The sequence below is a fragment of the Peromyscus maniculatus genome, chromosome 1, assembly GCF_049852395.1.
Source record: "Peromyscus maniculatus bairdii isolate BWxNUB_F1_BW_parent chromosome 1, HU_Pman_BW_mat_3.1, whole genome shotgun sequence".
Taxonomy (NCBI): Eukaryota; Metazoa; Chordata; class Mammalia; order Rodentia; family Cricetidae; genus Peromyscus; species Peromyscus maniculatus.
This window is the reverse complement of record NC_134852.1, coordinates 78,512,052-78,527,537: the sequence shown is the minus strand read 5'-3', so window position 1 is coordinate 78,527,537 and position 15,486 is coordinate 78,512,052. Positions and strand designations below refer to the sequence as shown.

Below are 15,486 nucleotides of genomic sequence, written 5' to 3'. Positions count from 1 at the left end.
CAAATTGTTTGTAATTCAGCGATACTGATCTCTTTGGGACCTGTTGTGCATAATAGCCTGGGAATGCAGGTGTTCAGTAATGTTTGTTTAACAAACATGTATGAAGCCTTAAATTTAACCACTAACGTTGCACACACAAAGTGTGTACCCAACAGCATTTTAGTCAAAGCTAATGTCTTGGTGTGAGTGTGGGGCATACCTGTAACTGCAGTACCCCAGAGGTCATATGGGACAAGAGAATCCTGGGTTCTAGACCAGCCTGATCCACACAGCAAGTTTGTAGTAAAACTGAAATTCAAATTAAAGAGCCAAAAATACATACGACTTTCATTTGCTAATTCCCATCTGCTACTCCCTTTTATTGGAACTCCCAAATGTCTTCATATGCTTTTGATACCTTGTAAATTAGTCTTGATGAAAAGGTTTGAAAGGTTTCAGTGGTTATAAAATGTCTGTGCCTCTAAACCCGGATCCCATTTCTGAGGCTTTGTCTAAAGAAGTAGGCTAGGGGCCAGAGAAGTGGCTTAACAGTGAAGAGCATTGGTTGCTTTTACACGGGACCTAGATTCAGTTCCCAGCACCCACATGGAGGGAACCCAAACTCCAGTAACTCTAGTTCTAGAGGATCTGATGCCTTCCTTCTTCTGGCTTCTGAGGGTTTCAGGTACTCATATGGTACACAGACATGCATGAAGACAAAACACTCATTCACGTCAAGATAATTGATCTTTAAAAAGGAAGTCAAGTGTTGATGATGGCTTAGTTGTAGTGAATAATAGGCTGAAGTCAGCATAGTCAGCATTGTGAACATTAGGTGAATTTCAAGTGAGGTATTTTTTTAGTTGTGACTTAAACCTGTGCAGAAAATAGAAATATAGAAAAAAAGCATAAGGACCCCAAACTGATTCTAATAGTTAAGGTGATAAAATAATGTATTTTCCCCTTTCTTTTACTTTTTGAACTTTATGTGACATAATAGTGATGGTATTCCTAAAGTCATAAAATTTTTATTGTAGTAATTTGGTTTTCTGGTCTTTTTCCCTGTGATTTGATTTTTTTTCCCTAATCTGTCATTATTTTAAACTTAAACTGGCAGCTGTACACACTGTAATTTATATAGCTCTGTCATGGTGACAGTCTGTTTGTGATTTACTACATGTATTTCATTACCAAGAATATAAATAAATGTGTTACTCAGTTGATACTGTAGCTCAGATACTTTCTTAAGCTTTGACCTATATTGTAAAGTCAAGAATGAAAAAAAAATTGATATATCTAGTACCTTCACTTAAAAAAATTGGTGTGTGGGGTTGGAAACAGTGTATGTATGTGTGTGTGTTTTGTGCACATGTCATTTAGGTAGGCGGTATGCACACGGTACAGAGGCTGGAAAGTGGACATCCAGTTTCTTTCTCTGTCACTCTTCCACGTTGTCTGCTTGAGACAGAGTCTCTCACTGAACCCAGTTTATTGCTTAGCTACACTGGCTGGCTAGCAAACTGGGGATCCACGTCTGTTGTCTGTCCAGAGTTTGCTAGCCTTCCCCATGCTGGACTATAGGGAGTGGCCACCTTGTCAGGCTTTCCTGTGCCAGTGCTCGGAGTCTGAACTCGGTTCCCCATACTTTCCTGTGTGAGTGCGCGGAGTCTGAACTCGGTTCTCCATACTTTCCTGTGTGGATGCGCGGAGTCTGAACTCGGTTCTCCATACTTTCCTGTGTGCATGCGCGGAGTCTGAACTCGGTTCCCCATACTTTCCTGTGTGGATGCGCGGAGTCTGAACTCGGTTCCCCATACTTTCCTGTGTGAGTGCTCGGAGTCTGAACTGGGTTCCCCATACTTTCCTGTGTGAGTGCTCGGAGTCTGAACTCGGTTCCCCATACTTTCCTGTGTGAGTGCGTGGAGTCTGAACTCGGTTCCCCATACTTTCCTGTGTGAGTGCGCGGAGTTTGAACTTGGTTCCCCATACTTTACTGTGTGAGTGCGCGGAGTCTGAACTTGGTTCCCCATACTTTCCTGTGTGAGTGCGCGGAGTCTGAACTTGGTTCCCCATACTTTCCTGTGTGAGTGCGCGGAGTCTGAACTCAGCTCCCCATACTTTTACCACAGCAGCTTTAATGACCGCTGTCTCCCCAGCTTGCACTTTCATTTTTTTAAAAACATGTTGGGAAAGAGAAATACATATTGGACTAGAAATAGAAAGCTCAAGAAAATTCTGGAATTGTTAAGTGTTGAATGAAAGTGGTTTGGGGATGCTAAAAAGATGGATGGGGAAAGATCCCCCTTTCAAAGGTGAGTGAACTGAGTTTCGTTGGATGGATAGTGTTAGGAGCCTGGTGTGGGAATGGTGGAGGGTGCCATTGGGTCCATGTGTTTAAAACATTGGCTTGGGATGACAGCACTTACCTGAGAAAAGTAGTCCTTGTCCGTTGAGTTTGGACTAAAAATGATGGGAAATGAAGCAGAAATTTGTAACTTACATTGAAGCCTTTGTGCTTCTATCATCATACTGTGTGAGAAATTCAGAGTCTCTGGCAGAGGAGAAAGGTGCATTTTTAGTGCTGGCCACCGTGGGCGGATTGCAAAGAGGAGTAGTGTTTGGGACGGAGGGCACAGATGATGTGTTTATTAAATATTTCTAATAGGTACATATTGTCCATTCGGGGGATTGTCATCCGACTAAGGAAATGTGTCATCGGTTATTTCAAAGTCAGGGTCTTTTTTGTAGTTTAAGAAATGTTAAATCTTCACATAAATGATCTTTTTTCATCTTTTACTAGGATTTTTGTGTATGGAGTAATCTGCTAGCATGTCAGTTTTGTTGTTCATCGCTGTGAGCTCACTGTAGAGTAGGCTGGCCTCAAACTCAGGTTCATCCCCTGCCTCTGGCTCCCAGGGGCTAGAATTAAAAGTGTGTGCCACCACTTCTGGCTTGAATCTTGCTTGAGTTTTTCAGAATCCTCTGAAGTTTGCTTGGCAATTGAAGTTCAAAAGTGGCTTCATAGTAAAATATGAATGACATAACCATCTACTGTTCAGTGCTAGGTGGGTACTAGTTCTCAGGCCATGGGGTAAACTTGCCATCCACTTGAAGGTGTTGCGTCAACTGAAAAGATTTATATTTTGAAATATGAGCTGAACTGATATAATGGGACAGCATACCTTCTACCTATAGTAACATAATTGAGATTAGGCCTGTTAAATTTCTGGAGAAGTGGGTATATGATTTACTCAAGTGTTTTTGTTAAGAGCAATAAATTGCCAGGCAAACTGAAAACATGTTTTAACAATAATCACACTAACTTAAGTTTATTCAGTTAGAAAAGACATTTTCATTCCTGATTTGTAACTTACGGCAAGAGGAGTTATGTAACTGCTTCACAAATCATTCTGAACAGTGTCTCCATAGAACTTAAACAGAAGCTAAGAGGCATGCGTGGATACAGTCTAGGAAATAACAAGCTTGCACTTGAGGTTAGCTTCAGCCTGGCAAGTTGCCAGACACTTACATCATCCTGTAATCACTACCTGCTGCAGTGCCTGATGGAACACTAAGATACCGTCCTTTTAACCCCCGTTCACTCCTGTAACTTGATTCTCATGGGTTACTATGGCCTCGTATAAAATGCATCATGGATTTCATATAGGTAAGCCACAATCGTGCTTCTTGATGATGTATGACACTAAATTACATATTTGCACCATCTGATGATAATACTGAAATATTAGTTCTTTTTTTTTGAGACTTTAGTACAAGTCCGTGAAATAGTCTTTCAAATACTGGAGAGTCAGAACACACGTTCTTAGATTATATATTAAAAGAAACCTTATTAACCTTATTGCTCTACAGTATAAAGTTCTCCTAATTTTGAATATGTTATTTGCAAAGTTTTTTATCCTCCAGATAACAAAATCTGGATTAGCTTATTAGTGAGTTTTGCTCTGCAAGGGGAAGAGGGGGTGACCTAGAGCAGAGGTGTTTCCCCTTGAACCGCAGTGCTTTCTGGAGCTTATGAGGATGCTGGAAATTGCCCTGCAGAGTGTGGAAAGCAGATTGAGCCCAGATTGAATAAATTCCCTTCAAGACAATGAAAGCAGAATGCAGGAAATAGCCTCACAAAATTAACTAAAATAACAGTCCCCACAGCAAAGTAAAGTGAGACACAAATAAAACGGGTGTGTCACGTGGTGAAAGCTTTTGAGAACGCAAGAATTGGGTGAAAGAAAGGTCAGGAAACAGCCTAGTCGTCACCCTGGAGCGCCGTCCCAGCGGCACTGGGCAGTTCCGAGGTGCGCCCTTACCTTCTTGTCTGTGCTCTTGGTATTTGAGTGCCAGGCTTAGGAATAGAGTGGCTAGGATTCTGCAGAGTTGATTATGTTACATTGATAAATGTTAATTTTCCAGTTTCCCATGCAGATAATTCATTTTTATAATGGTAGTTTTTTAAACTTCTAAGTAATATTTATAAGTAGACAATTATATTAAGGCCTCTACTTTTATTACAGCTTTGTCCTTACAAATTTTTTATGTCTCCCTAATCATAGTATTTCATTATTTTTTATTTTTATTATTTTATGTCTGTGGATGTTTTATCCGCATGTATGACTATGCACCACATATATGCCTGTTATCCTCAAGCCAAAGGAGGGCATTGGATCCCCTACAACTGTAGTTACAGACAGTTGTGAGCTGCCATGTGTGTGCTGGGAATTGAACCTGGGCCCTCTGAAAGAACAGCCCAGTGCTCTTAACCACCGAACTCTCTCTCCAGCCCCCTAATCATAATCTTTTAAACTTTAGAATCCAGTACTGGTAAACTGGCTCAACAGCTTGCTCCCAAATCTGGTAGACTGAGTTCAATCCCACGTTCCACACGATAGAAGAAAAGGACCAACTCCCACAAGCTGTCCTCAGATTTCCAGGCACACCCTTCCTTCCAAATAAGCATAATTAAAAAAACTGTAGAGTTCATATATCAGGCTATCATTTGAATGTACATAATGTACCTGAAATTGCTTTGTAAACCCCCCAAATAGTATGCCAGTTTTTTATTCAAGAAATTCTGTAGAATTAAAATATATGTGTGATGTATGCATATATGTATACTAATGTGCTCAGCTGTGCTGGCATATTGACAGAGTTTGATGTTGTGGTATCTTCTTGAATCTCTCCATCTTATCTGTGGAGACAGGGTCTCACTGAACCTGGTGCTTGCAGTTCCAACTAGATAGGTGTAACTAGCAAGCACCTCTGGTTCACACCACCACCACTGCTGTGGTTGCAGGCATGTAACCTCATACCTGGCTTTCTTAAATTCCTTTTAAGATTGTGTGTGTGTGTGTGTGTGCGCGCGCGCGCGCGCGTCCTTGGATGCCAGAAGAGCTATTTCTGTAGGTGATTGTGGTGGTTAGGAACTGAACTCATAGCCTCTGTAAAAGTAGCAAATGCTCTTAGCCAGTGAACTCGCTCCAGTCCTAACTAACCTGGCTTTCTTACATGAATGCTTTGGCTATCCTGCTTGTAGGGTAGGCACTGTATCCAGTGAGCCATTTACCCAGCCTGCTGATGGCTTCTTTTGCTTTGTAAGGTTTTTAATTTCAAGTAATACCTTTGCCAGTTCTGTGGGCTATTTGCTGTGATACTGGGCTTCTGTTCAGAAATTTCTTGCTTATACCTCTATCTTAAAGTCTTTTCCCATAGCAATTTCAGTATTCTGGTTTTTTAATTAAGGTCTTCAATTCGCTTTGAATTGGTTTTTGTGCAGTGTTATAGTTAGGGTTCTAATTTCAATTCTTTGTGGATATATATCCAGTTTTGCAGCACCTTTTACTGACTAGGATATAAGACTATTCTGAGTCCGTGTACTGTGTCAGCAGCTAGGTGTCTGTAGCTGTGTGGACTTACTTCCAGGTCCTGTACTGTATCCATTGATCTCCAGGTCTTTTTGTGCCAGTTCTATGCTGCAATTGTCACTGTGGCTCTGTGGTGTAGATAATGAGATCTCTTTGGCTGTGTGCTTTCTGTCTAAAAGTGCATTGGCCAGTCTGTGGTCTTCCGTGTTTCTTCATGAATTTCAGGATTGTTTTTCTAGTTCTGTGAATAATGTTTTTGGATTTTTGCTAAGAATTGCAGTGCCTGTGAGGATTAATTTTGATAGTACAGCCATTTCATGATGTTAATTCTGCCAGTTCAGGAACATGGAAGTTCTTCATCTAATGTCTTCAGTTTTTCTCTTTCAGTTTCTTAAAATTTCCCTTTTAGAAGTCTTTGACTTCTTTGGTTAGATTTATTTAATAGAGTTTTAAAAATCTAAAACAAGATATCTTAGCTTAATTCTTAGTAAGTTTGATATTGGTCTCTGTGTGAGTGTGTGCGTGTGTGTGTGTGTGTGTGTGTGTGTGTGTGTGTGTGTGTGTGTGTATGTGAATGTGTATAAAGTCCTGCCTTTGTGTATTGATTTTGAATCATAACTTTACTGAAAGTGTTTTTTGGACCTACAGTTTTCTGATGAAGTCTATGGAGTCTATTGAGTATAGGATTACATCATCTGTCATAAGAGATGATTTTTCCTTTTTGAATTTGATCATTTTGATCTTTCTCTTGTCTTATTACTCAAGATAAGACTTCAAGCACTATATTGAATAATGGTGAGAGTTGACATTCTGTTTCATTCAAGACTTTAGAGGAAATGCTCCAAGTTTTCTCCATTTAGCATAATATTGGCTGTAAGTTTGTCTTATATATTCTTTATTATGTTGAAGTATGTTCTGTCTGTTTCTATTTTCCTCAGAACTTTTATCATGAATATGTATTGAATTTTGTCAAATAATTTTCCTGTTGAGATAGTCATGTGGTTTTTATGTCTTGAAGTCTGTTGATATAGATTATAACATTTATTGATTTGCTTATGTTGAATCATTCTTGTGTCCTTGGGATGATACCAATGTTGACATTGTATAAAGATCTTAATATGATCTTGAATTCAGTTTACAAGTATTTGCTGAGAATTTCTATATCTGTATTGATTCTTTTGATTATAGAGATTGGCCTCTAGTTTTCTTTTTTGGTTGTATCTTTATCTGCTTTTGGTATCAGGATAATACTGGTTTCATAGACTGAGTTTGGTGGTGTTTTCTCCCTTTGAGAAGTGTTGTTCTTAGATTTTCTTTAGAAGTTTGGAAGAATCCACGTAGTCCTGGCTTGGTTTCTTGTCTTCCTAGAGCTTTGAGGTACATTAGGTTGTTTACTTGAGCTCCTCCTGGTTTTCTTTTCTTTTTTTGAGACAGGGTTTCTCTATGTAGTTTTGGTGCCTGTCCTGGAACTTGCTGTAGACCAGGCTGGCCTCGAACTCACAGAGATCCGCCTGCCTCTGCCTCCAGAGTGCTGGAATTAAAGGTGTGTGCCACCACCGCCCAGCCTGGTTTTCTTAATTTGAACACAGAGCTATAAACTTTTCCTCACAGGACTGCTTTGGCTGTGTCCTGGAGATTCTGGTGGGTTATGCTTTAGCATTCATTTGATTCTGAGAGTTTTATAATTTCCTTCCTAATTTTTTAAGATGATTTTTGTTCCATTGAAAAGGTATAGCTCAGTCTCCAAGTATTTATGTATTTTCTTAGCTTAATCTTGTTATTAATTTCTTGTTTTAATTCACTAAGATCTGATTACATGCAGGGAATCATTTCAGGGTTTTGTATTCATTAAAGCTTCCTTTGTTGTCTGTAATGTGATCAGTTTTAGGAATGGCTCCATATGCTGCTGGGAAGCATGTGTATTCTCTCTGTGTTAGCTAGCATGCTCTGTGGATACCTATTGAGTCCAGTCAGTTTGTTTTATAGTTTAGGTGTGAAGATTTTTTGATGATTGTCCTGTTAGGAGCCCTGCTTATATGTGAAAGTGGGTAATAAAGTCTACTGTACTGTGTCAGGACCTAATGTGGTCTTTGTGCTCTTTAATGTTTGTTTTATGAAGTGGTCAACGACAACTAACCAGAACAACTGCCAACAAAATCAATGGTAATAGCAAACCTTTGTCAATAATTACTTGAATGCAAATTACTAATTCATCATTTAAAGATACAGACTAACCAGTGTGCTTTAAAATGAGGTTGCCTCTAAGAAACTCAATGTCTCGTGTAACTAGAAAAGATCCAAAACCTTAGAGGCTTCAGGATTTGTTGTGTAAACATTTACAATAGTTTTGTCCTCTTGAAGAATTACTCCTTTTGTTAATATGTAGGGGCTCTCTTATCTCCTAACTAGGTTTGGTTCTAAGTCTTCATTGTCAGATGTGAGGATCCATAGGTCAGCTTGTTGAGTGACAGCTTTCTGTTGCTTGGTAGGTTGATTTCGGCCATGGACAAACTCAGATTTTGGATCTCTTCTAGTTCCATGAGTTTCTTGGAGGCAGCGAGTAGACCTCATTTTTAAGCACAGTCTGTACCTTTAAATGATGAATTAGTCATTTGTGTTCAGGGTGTTGGGAAGGCTTTGCTGTTACCATCGATTTGGTTGGCAGTTGTTCTGGTTGGTTTTTCCTTGTTTGTTTGTTTGTTCTTAACAGTAGTATTGGGTGTTTGCTGGTTTGAGACTTCATTAATTGTCTCTGTTAGACTTTGTTAATCCTTTGTGTGCGTTCATGAAATATATATACTCTTTCTTCTCTTGGGGGACTAACTCCTTTGTGTTTAGTATTCCCTTAATCATTTCCTGCATTGCTGGCTTAATAGTCACAGATTGCTTTAAGTAGTGTTTGTTTTCAAATATTCTTTATTCTCCATCAATTTTAATAGATTATTTTGATGGATTTGACAATAATGGTTTAATTAAGTTTTTTACTTTCAGATCTTGAAATCCACCACTCTTTGCTTTCCTGACTTCTAGGCTTGCTGACCTACCATTATTGTAATATTTCTGCTTCTAAGAGTAGGCATTTTTCCCTCAAAACTTTTTGGGTTTTTGCTTTGTTTTGTTGGGGTGTGTGTGTGTGTGCGCGCGCGCGCGTGCACGCACATGTGCACATATGTACCATGGCATATGCTTTCAGATCAGAGAACAGCTTTTAGGAGCCAGTTTTTTTCTTTTTCTTGCTACTTTATAGGATCCAGGGATCAAAGACAAGTTGTCCTGCCTGCTCTCAATCACATTTACCCACTGAGCCATCTCATTGACTCTGCCTTGTAGCTTTTAGTATTGTTTCTTTACTTTGTATTTTTATTATTACCTTTATTTATTGTATTGTGTATGCGGGGGGTGGGGGTATATGCATAAGCCTCTGCAGTGTGTGTAGAGGTTGAATGACAATCGATTGGAATCAGTTTTTTTTCACCACGTGGGTCCCAGGGATTGAACTCACTCAGGTCTCAGAATTGGTGGCGAGTTCCTTTACCCACCTATCCATCTTGCCGGCTCTTCTTTGTACTTTGACATCTGGCTCAGGTACGGCATGAGTTCGTTGGTCATGTCTGTTTGAAGTTCTAAGTGCTTCCTTTGTTGGATATCTATTTCTTTGTCTCAGTTTGGGAAATTTTCAAATATAATTTTAGTGAATAGGTTTTCTAAGCCATTAACTTTATCTTAAAGTCCTTTCTCTTTATTATGGATTCTTAGGTTTGGTTTCTTGGAAATTTTATTTTGTTTCTTTGTATTTATCTGTATGTGTTACTGTGTTAACTTTGTCTTCCGTCCCTGAAATCGCTCCCCTGCTTCATCTTGTCTGGATGCTTTCTGCCTTTCATTTGATTTATTGGTTCTTTAGTTTCCAGAATTTCTAGTTGGTTCTTTTTCAGCTTCTTAATTTCCTTACTGAATTTTTCCTTTACATCTTAAAGAATTTTCCTTCAAGTAACTGATTTCTTCAGTCCACCCTGGTTAACTTTATTGTATGAGTCTTCAGTGGAGTTTGTAACTTTGTTTTCTTGAAATGAATTCCTTACTGTTTATTGGATTCTACAGTCATTGACACGTTTCGTCTGTAGGACGCACATCTCCTCCAAGTTCAGCTGTCTCCTCATCTTGTCTCCAGTACTGAGACGCTGTCCTGTTTGAGGCACTGTGGTGTAATATTACTGCCCGTTTCTCTTGGTTGTGTGTTAAGCATCTGGTGGAATTTGTGTTCTGCTTCGTGTTTGTCTCCCCTGTCTTTGCCTCGCTGATTCTGTTGGAGTCCTCTTGTTCTGTGTCTTCACCTGGTGCCTGTCGGGAAAGCGACTGCGGCAGCAGCTGTGATGCTGACAGCTGTCCCCGTGTCAGCTGCAGAAGACACTGTCCCTCCGCCTACGGCCCGGCTGGAAGATGGGCATGGGTGCCAGTTGGAGAGAATGTAGTTATTTGTTGGGATTTTTGCTTTTTTTGTTTTTCAAGTCAAAGGTATCAGTATTCAGTAGTGAGGGAAAATCTAGGGTTAGCAGTATGAAAAGCAGTAAAGTACTATTTATAGGTTCAGAGAAAAGAACAGACTAAGAGCCTTGCCAAGGATAAACAAATTGCAGCATCCAACACAAAGTACAGAAGTCTGCATACAAAACAAGACCATTCTGTTTTCAAGTAGTTTTTACTCTTGTATTTATGTATTTATTAGTAGGGACATGCAGGTTTTGAGGTGCACATGTGGAGGTCAGAGGACGACTGTGGGAATCGGTTCTCTCTACCTTGTGGGTCCTGTACATCAGACATCATGCCTTGGTAGCAAGTGCCTTTACCCACTGAGTGTCATCTTGCTGCCCCCCCCACTTTAAGATTTTAAAATACAAACACAAAAACAAAAGTAGAAAAAATTTAAAATATATAAATACAAATGAGTATTTGTCAACATAGTACAATAATGGCATTGTGTTTTATTATAAATGGTAAACTTTATATGTCATAAAATTCTTACATTTTGTTTATAAAATTAATCATTTTTAAAAACAGATTTATAAATGGGCAGTTAGCATTATTTTAGATTTATTAATTAAAATATTTTAGTGATGCTTTACATGTTAATAAGCACTTTTTTTCCCCTTTCCCAGGGAATGGATTTGTAAACTCAAGGGCCTCTCCAAATTTGATTGGAAATACTGGTGCAAATAGTTTAGGCAAAATCATGCCTACAAAGTCTCCCCCTCCACCTGGTGGTGGCAGTCTTGGAATGAATAGTCGGAAGCCAGATCTACGGGTTGTCATTCCCCCTTCCAGCAAGGGCATGATGCCCCCACTTGTAAGTTGACCCTCGCCTTAGCTCTCTTCTCTGAACACAGTTTATAATAGTCTCTGTCTTCCTTTGAGGTTGCTAAGCCTCCATAGTGTCCATTTGTCTTTCTTAATGACTTTTCTACTCAAAATTAATATTTTAAGAGAGGAATATACGTGTTTAAAAACCAGATTATGACAATAATAAGTAAAACTGCTTAATGGCTATTTAAAATAAAAGCTGAATATGGAGAGGTTATTATACTCAATTTTAATTTTGCCAGGTTCAAAACTTTGTTTAGAGATCTGATTCCAGTTTATGAATTAAACATGTCATTTCTGTTCTCTTTCGGCATACTTTCAGTTTATATTACATGCTTTTCTGTGAGGAATAATGAAATTATTTGTAGGAAATTCTGGATACGAAAGAGAACTATTGTAGAATATGTAGGCAAGAATGCTTGCGAATTAGAGAGGATTATCCTCTAAATAATCTTCTGTTTCTTCCTTTCAAATAGCCCTTCTCTTGAACCAGAGTATACTGCTCCTACTGCACCCCTTGACATGTCTTTACAGTTCTAGAGTCATGTGCTTTTGAATTGTCTTTTCACGTGAGGGCCAGAAGGTGTATCTTCCTTGGCTTCTTCTAGCAAAGTTTAGAATATATGTGCAAGTTTTAAAGGCCTTTTTGCTTCAACAGCAGTTTGACTATTAGCATACTGAATGACATGCCAGGTGCCTGTTCTGCTATGCAGTTTCTAAACTTGCCCTTTGAGTTGTTGTTACGTGAAAGTGATGCTGCCAGGCTCAGGTAGTAATTCTACATTTGTGTAATTTGTCATAGATTCCAAAGCATTAGTAATTTGTTCAGGTTATTTTCTCATTTGACTCTCAATCAGGTTATGATCATGACTAGGCAGAGATGAGAAAATGGAACTGAAACTTAGCACCTGTTCAGAATAGCAATGCACATACCCAGGATCTTCAAGTCATAATTTGTTTAAATCTCAAACTCTGCTTTAAAAAAAAAGCCCAGGAAATTTAAAATGAATTGCTTGAATTGCTTTCAACTTTGTACTGGGGAAAAAAGCTCCCTTGTAGGCTTCCCTTGAGCCCATTTTGGTGCTGCTAATTCACAGTGGTCAGATGGCCTGGAGACTAGAGAAAGGTGGTTACTGTGGGGAAAGACATTGGGGCTAGTGTGACTAGTGAATTGACGGAGGTCAAGCATGCACTGGCAGAACCTCACAAAATTCCTGCAGGTGTAGGGTGAGTCTGTCCTCTCTACAGGCTTTGCACTGCGAACCCCACGAAGTGCACCATATAAAACGAAATAGGACATAGAAAGACTTCCTGAAAACCAGCTGGCCACTGCAGTGAGGACAAGCTTTGTTTGAATCTTTTTCTTTCCATGAAATAAATACTGATGAAATCTTCCTGTATCTGGAAATGGAGAAAGGATAGTGTTTCTACCCGTGGTTAGGAAGCAAGAAGATGTGGGTACCATAGAGTGACAAGGTGACAGAGGAGCTGTTGCGTATCACAGAAGGGTGATAGAGTGGGATAGTCCCTGGGGAGACTGGCCTACCCAGCTCCCACCTTTAGAGGGCTTTGGATGAAAGCTTTTTAGTAGATATACAAAAGGGAACCACAGCAACAGTAACTTTCAAACTTAGTCCAGTGCCTGAGAAAAGGATTGAAAACTTTGCCATGGCAGGCTCCACAAGGTAAGGAATAGGAGATAGGAGAAGAAGCAAAACCAGACAGTGTCCGTGAGCTGCAGGACTTTAGCATGTAGTGCGACATGTCTGAAATTGTAGTTCCAAACAAGAACAGTAGAACAGTGGTCCAAAGGAGATAACAAACACTCAGTAGGATAAATACTTGCAAGCAAGTGTACATATACACACATATACACGCACACACGCACACACACACACGCACACACACACACGCACACACACACACACGCGCACACACGCACGCACGCACGCACTCACATTCAAACTACTAAAAGCAAAGGGCAAAGAGAAATTTTTAAAGACAGCCAGTGAATAGAAACACATGGCTTACAGACCAAAGATAGGAAATTACTACCATACTTCTCTTCAAGCTGGTAACAATGAAGCAGCAATAAACACATACACCAAACAAACTCGGATCTCTATACCCAGCAAAAAATGTTTTTAAAAAATAAATGCAAAGCCTTTTCGAACAGAAAACAGGAATTTATTGCCAGCAGAACTACTCTACAAGAACTATTGCAGTCTTCTTGAGGAAGTGATAACAGTGTCAGCAAGATCTTAACTATATGCAGAGAAACAAAGACCAGAGGGAATAAATGAATGGAATAAACAGTTCATAAACCTTTTACTTTAGAGCAGCTTTTGATTCATTGGAAAGATTGCTAAAATCATAAAGTTCCCTTATATTTCACACACAGTTTCTTTTAACAGTTTATACTACTGTGGTGCAGTTACTAACATTAATGACCAGTGTTATAAATTATTACTTACTAAAGTTCATATTCACACACATTTCCTTAATTTTAAACTTCATCTCTCTGCCAGGAGCCAGACTAGATTACATAGCATATTTCCCTTATTAATCATATCGTCTTCAACCCTTGTAGGCTATAAGAGTTTCTAAGGCTTTGCTTAAATGACTTCGGCATTTTTGGGGAATGCTGCTTACATGTCTGTAGAATGTCCTCCAGCTGAGATTTGTTTGATGGGTTTTCAGATGAGCCTGCAGTTAGTGGGTTAGGAAGGTAGGCCATATAATTAAGGTGTCTTTTTTTTATATTATGTTACAAGAAATGTTTATTGGAACAGTTCACCAAAACAGACCATTCTATTTCATAAAATAAAACTTAGAAAATTTGCAAGAACTGATTCTCTGATTAGAAAGATATCAGGGAAAAATCTTAGTTTAGAAATTTAACAATAAATTTACTTTTAAAAACAATATTTTCATTAATTCTTTGAGAATTTCATACAGTGTATTTTGATCATATTCACCCCCTCCTACCCACCCAGATTTGTGCCCTCTTTTTTAAAAAACAAAATAAAACTCACAGAGTCCAGTTTGTGATGTCAGTATGGGAACTGGCCTGGAGTGTGGTTGACCTACGGGGTCATACCCTTAAAGGACACCGACTCTCCCTCTCTCAGCAGACTTGGTGTCACTCGCCCCAGGTCCATGCTGGGACTTTGTCTGACTTGAACTTGCACTCGTCTTTACATGCCATCACAGTCACTGAGAGTTCCTGTACCTGACTGCCCTGTGTGTCCAGACAACAGCTTCCTTGTAGCCAGCCACCACCGCCAGCCCTTAACCTTTCTGCAGTACTCTGCTGTTGTGATCCGTGAGCCTCACATTTGAAAGTAATCTGTGGGCCTTAGAAAGAAATACCAAGAGAAATTTGGCAATACACATAGCCAGTGGTCAGTGGTCAAGAGTGCTTCCTGCTCTTGTGGAGAACCATATTTCAGTTATCAGGACCTGTATCAGGTAGGTAACTCCAGCTTCAGGGGATCTCTTCTGGCCCGCATGGGCATCCACATTCATGTCCATAGATACACACACATACACAAAATTTAAAGTAAATCACTTTTAAATATATATATATAACTAACTGAAAATGAAAATACAGAATACCAAAATGTTGAGGACCATCCAGAGTACTGCTGCAGGAACTATATAACATTAAATGATTATACTAAGAAAAAAAGAAAGAAAGAAAGAAAGATTAGGGATTGCAAGACGACTTAGCAGGTATCTTTGTTAGAGTTTCTATTGCTGTGATAAAACACCATGGCCAAAAAGCCAACTGGGGAGGAAAGGGCTTATTTGGCTTACACTTCCACATCACTGTCCATCATCAAAGGAAGTCAGGACAGGAACTTGAACAAGGGAGGAAATGGATGGAAGCAGCAGCTGATGCAGAGGCCATAGAGGAGTGCTACTTGCTAGCTTGTTCTGCATAGCCTTCTCAGCCTGCTTTCTTAGAGAGCCTAGGACCACCTGCCCAGGGATGGCACCACCCACAATGGACTGGACTCTCTCCATCAGTCACTAATTAAGAAAATACCCTACAGGCTTGCCTAAAGCCCAAAGTTATGGAGGTGTTTTCTTAATTGAGGTTCCTTCCTCTCAGATGACTTTAGCTTGTGTCAAGCTAAAGTGCCATCCCCTTATCTTTTCATATCATTTAAATTTTGTATGCCTTTCCATTCTTGGTATTTTTAACCTGGGTCTTCTTACTGTCTTTGGTCAGCATGGTTAGAGAATTATCAATTAATCTGAAGAATAGGTT

At 39.4% G+C, this 15,486-nt stretch overlaps 1 protein-coding gene across 13 annotated transcripts in view; it reads left to right on the top strand.

Annotated features, from left to right (window-relative positions):
- The window catches only part of Mef2a (myocyte enhancer factor 2A), a 128,844-nt gene that overhangs the window by 97,077 nt on the left and 16,281 nt on the right, over positions 1–15,486 (top strand). For all 13 annotated transcript variants that reach the window (XM_076544672.1, XM_076544682.1, XM_076544628.1 and 10 more), the window contains one exon: positions 11,009–11,196. In XM_076544672.1, coding sequence (XP_076400787.1) covers positions 11,009–11,196 — 188 coding nt within the window. The remainder of the gene's footprint in view (positions 1–11,008; positions 11,197–15,486) is intronic.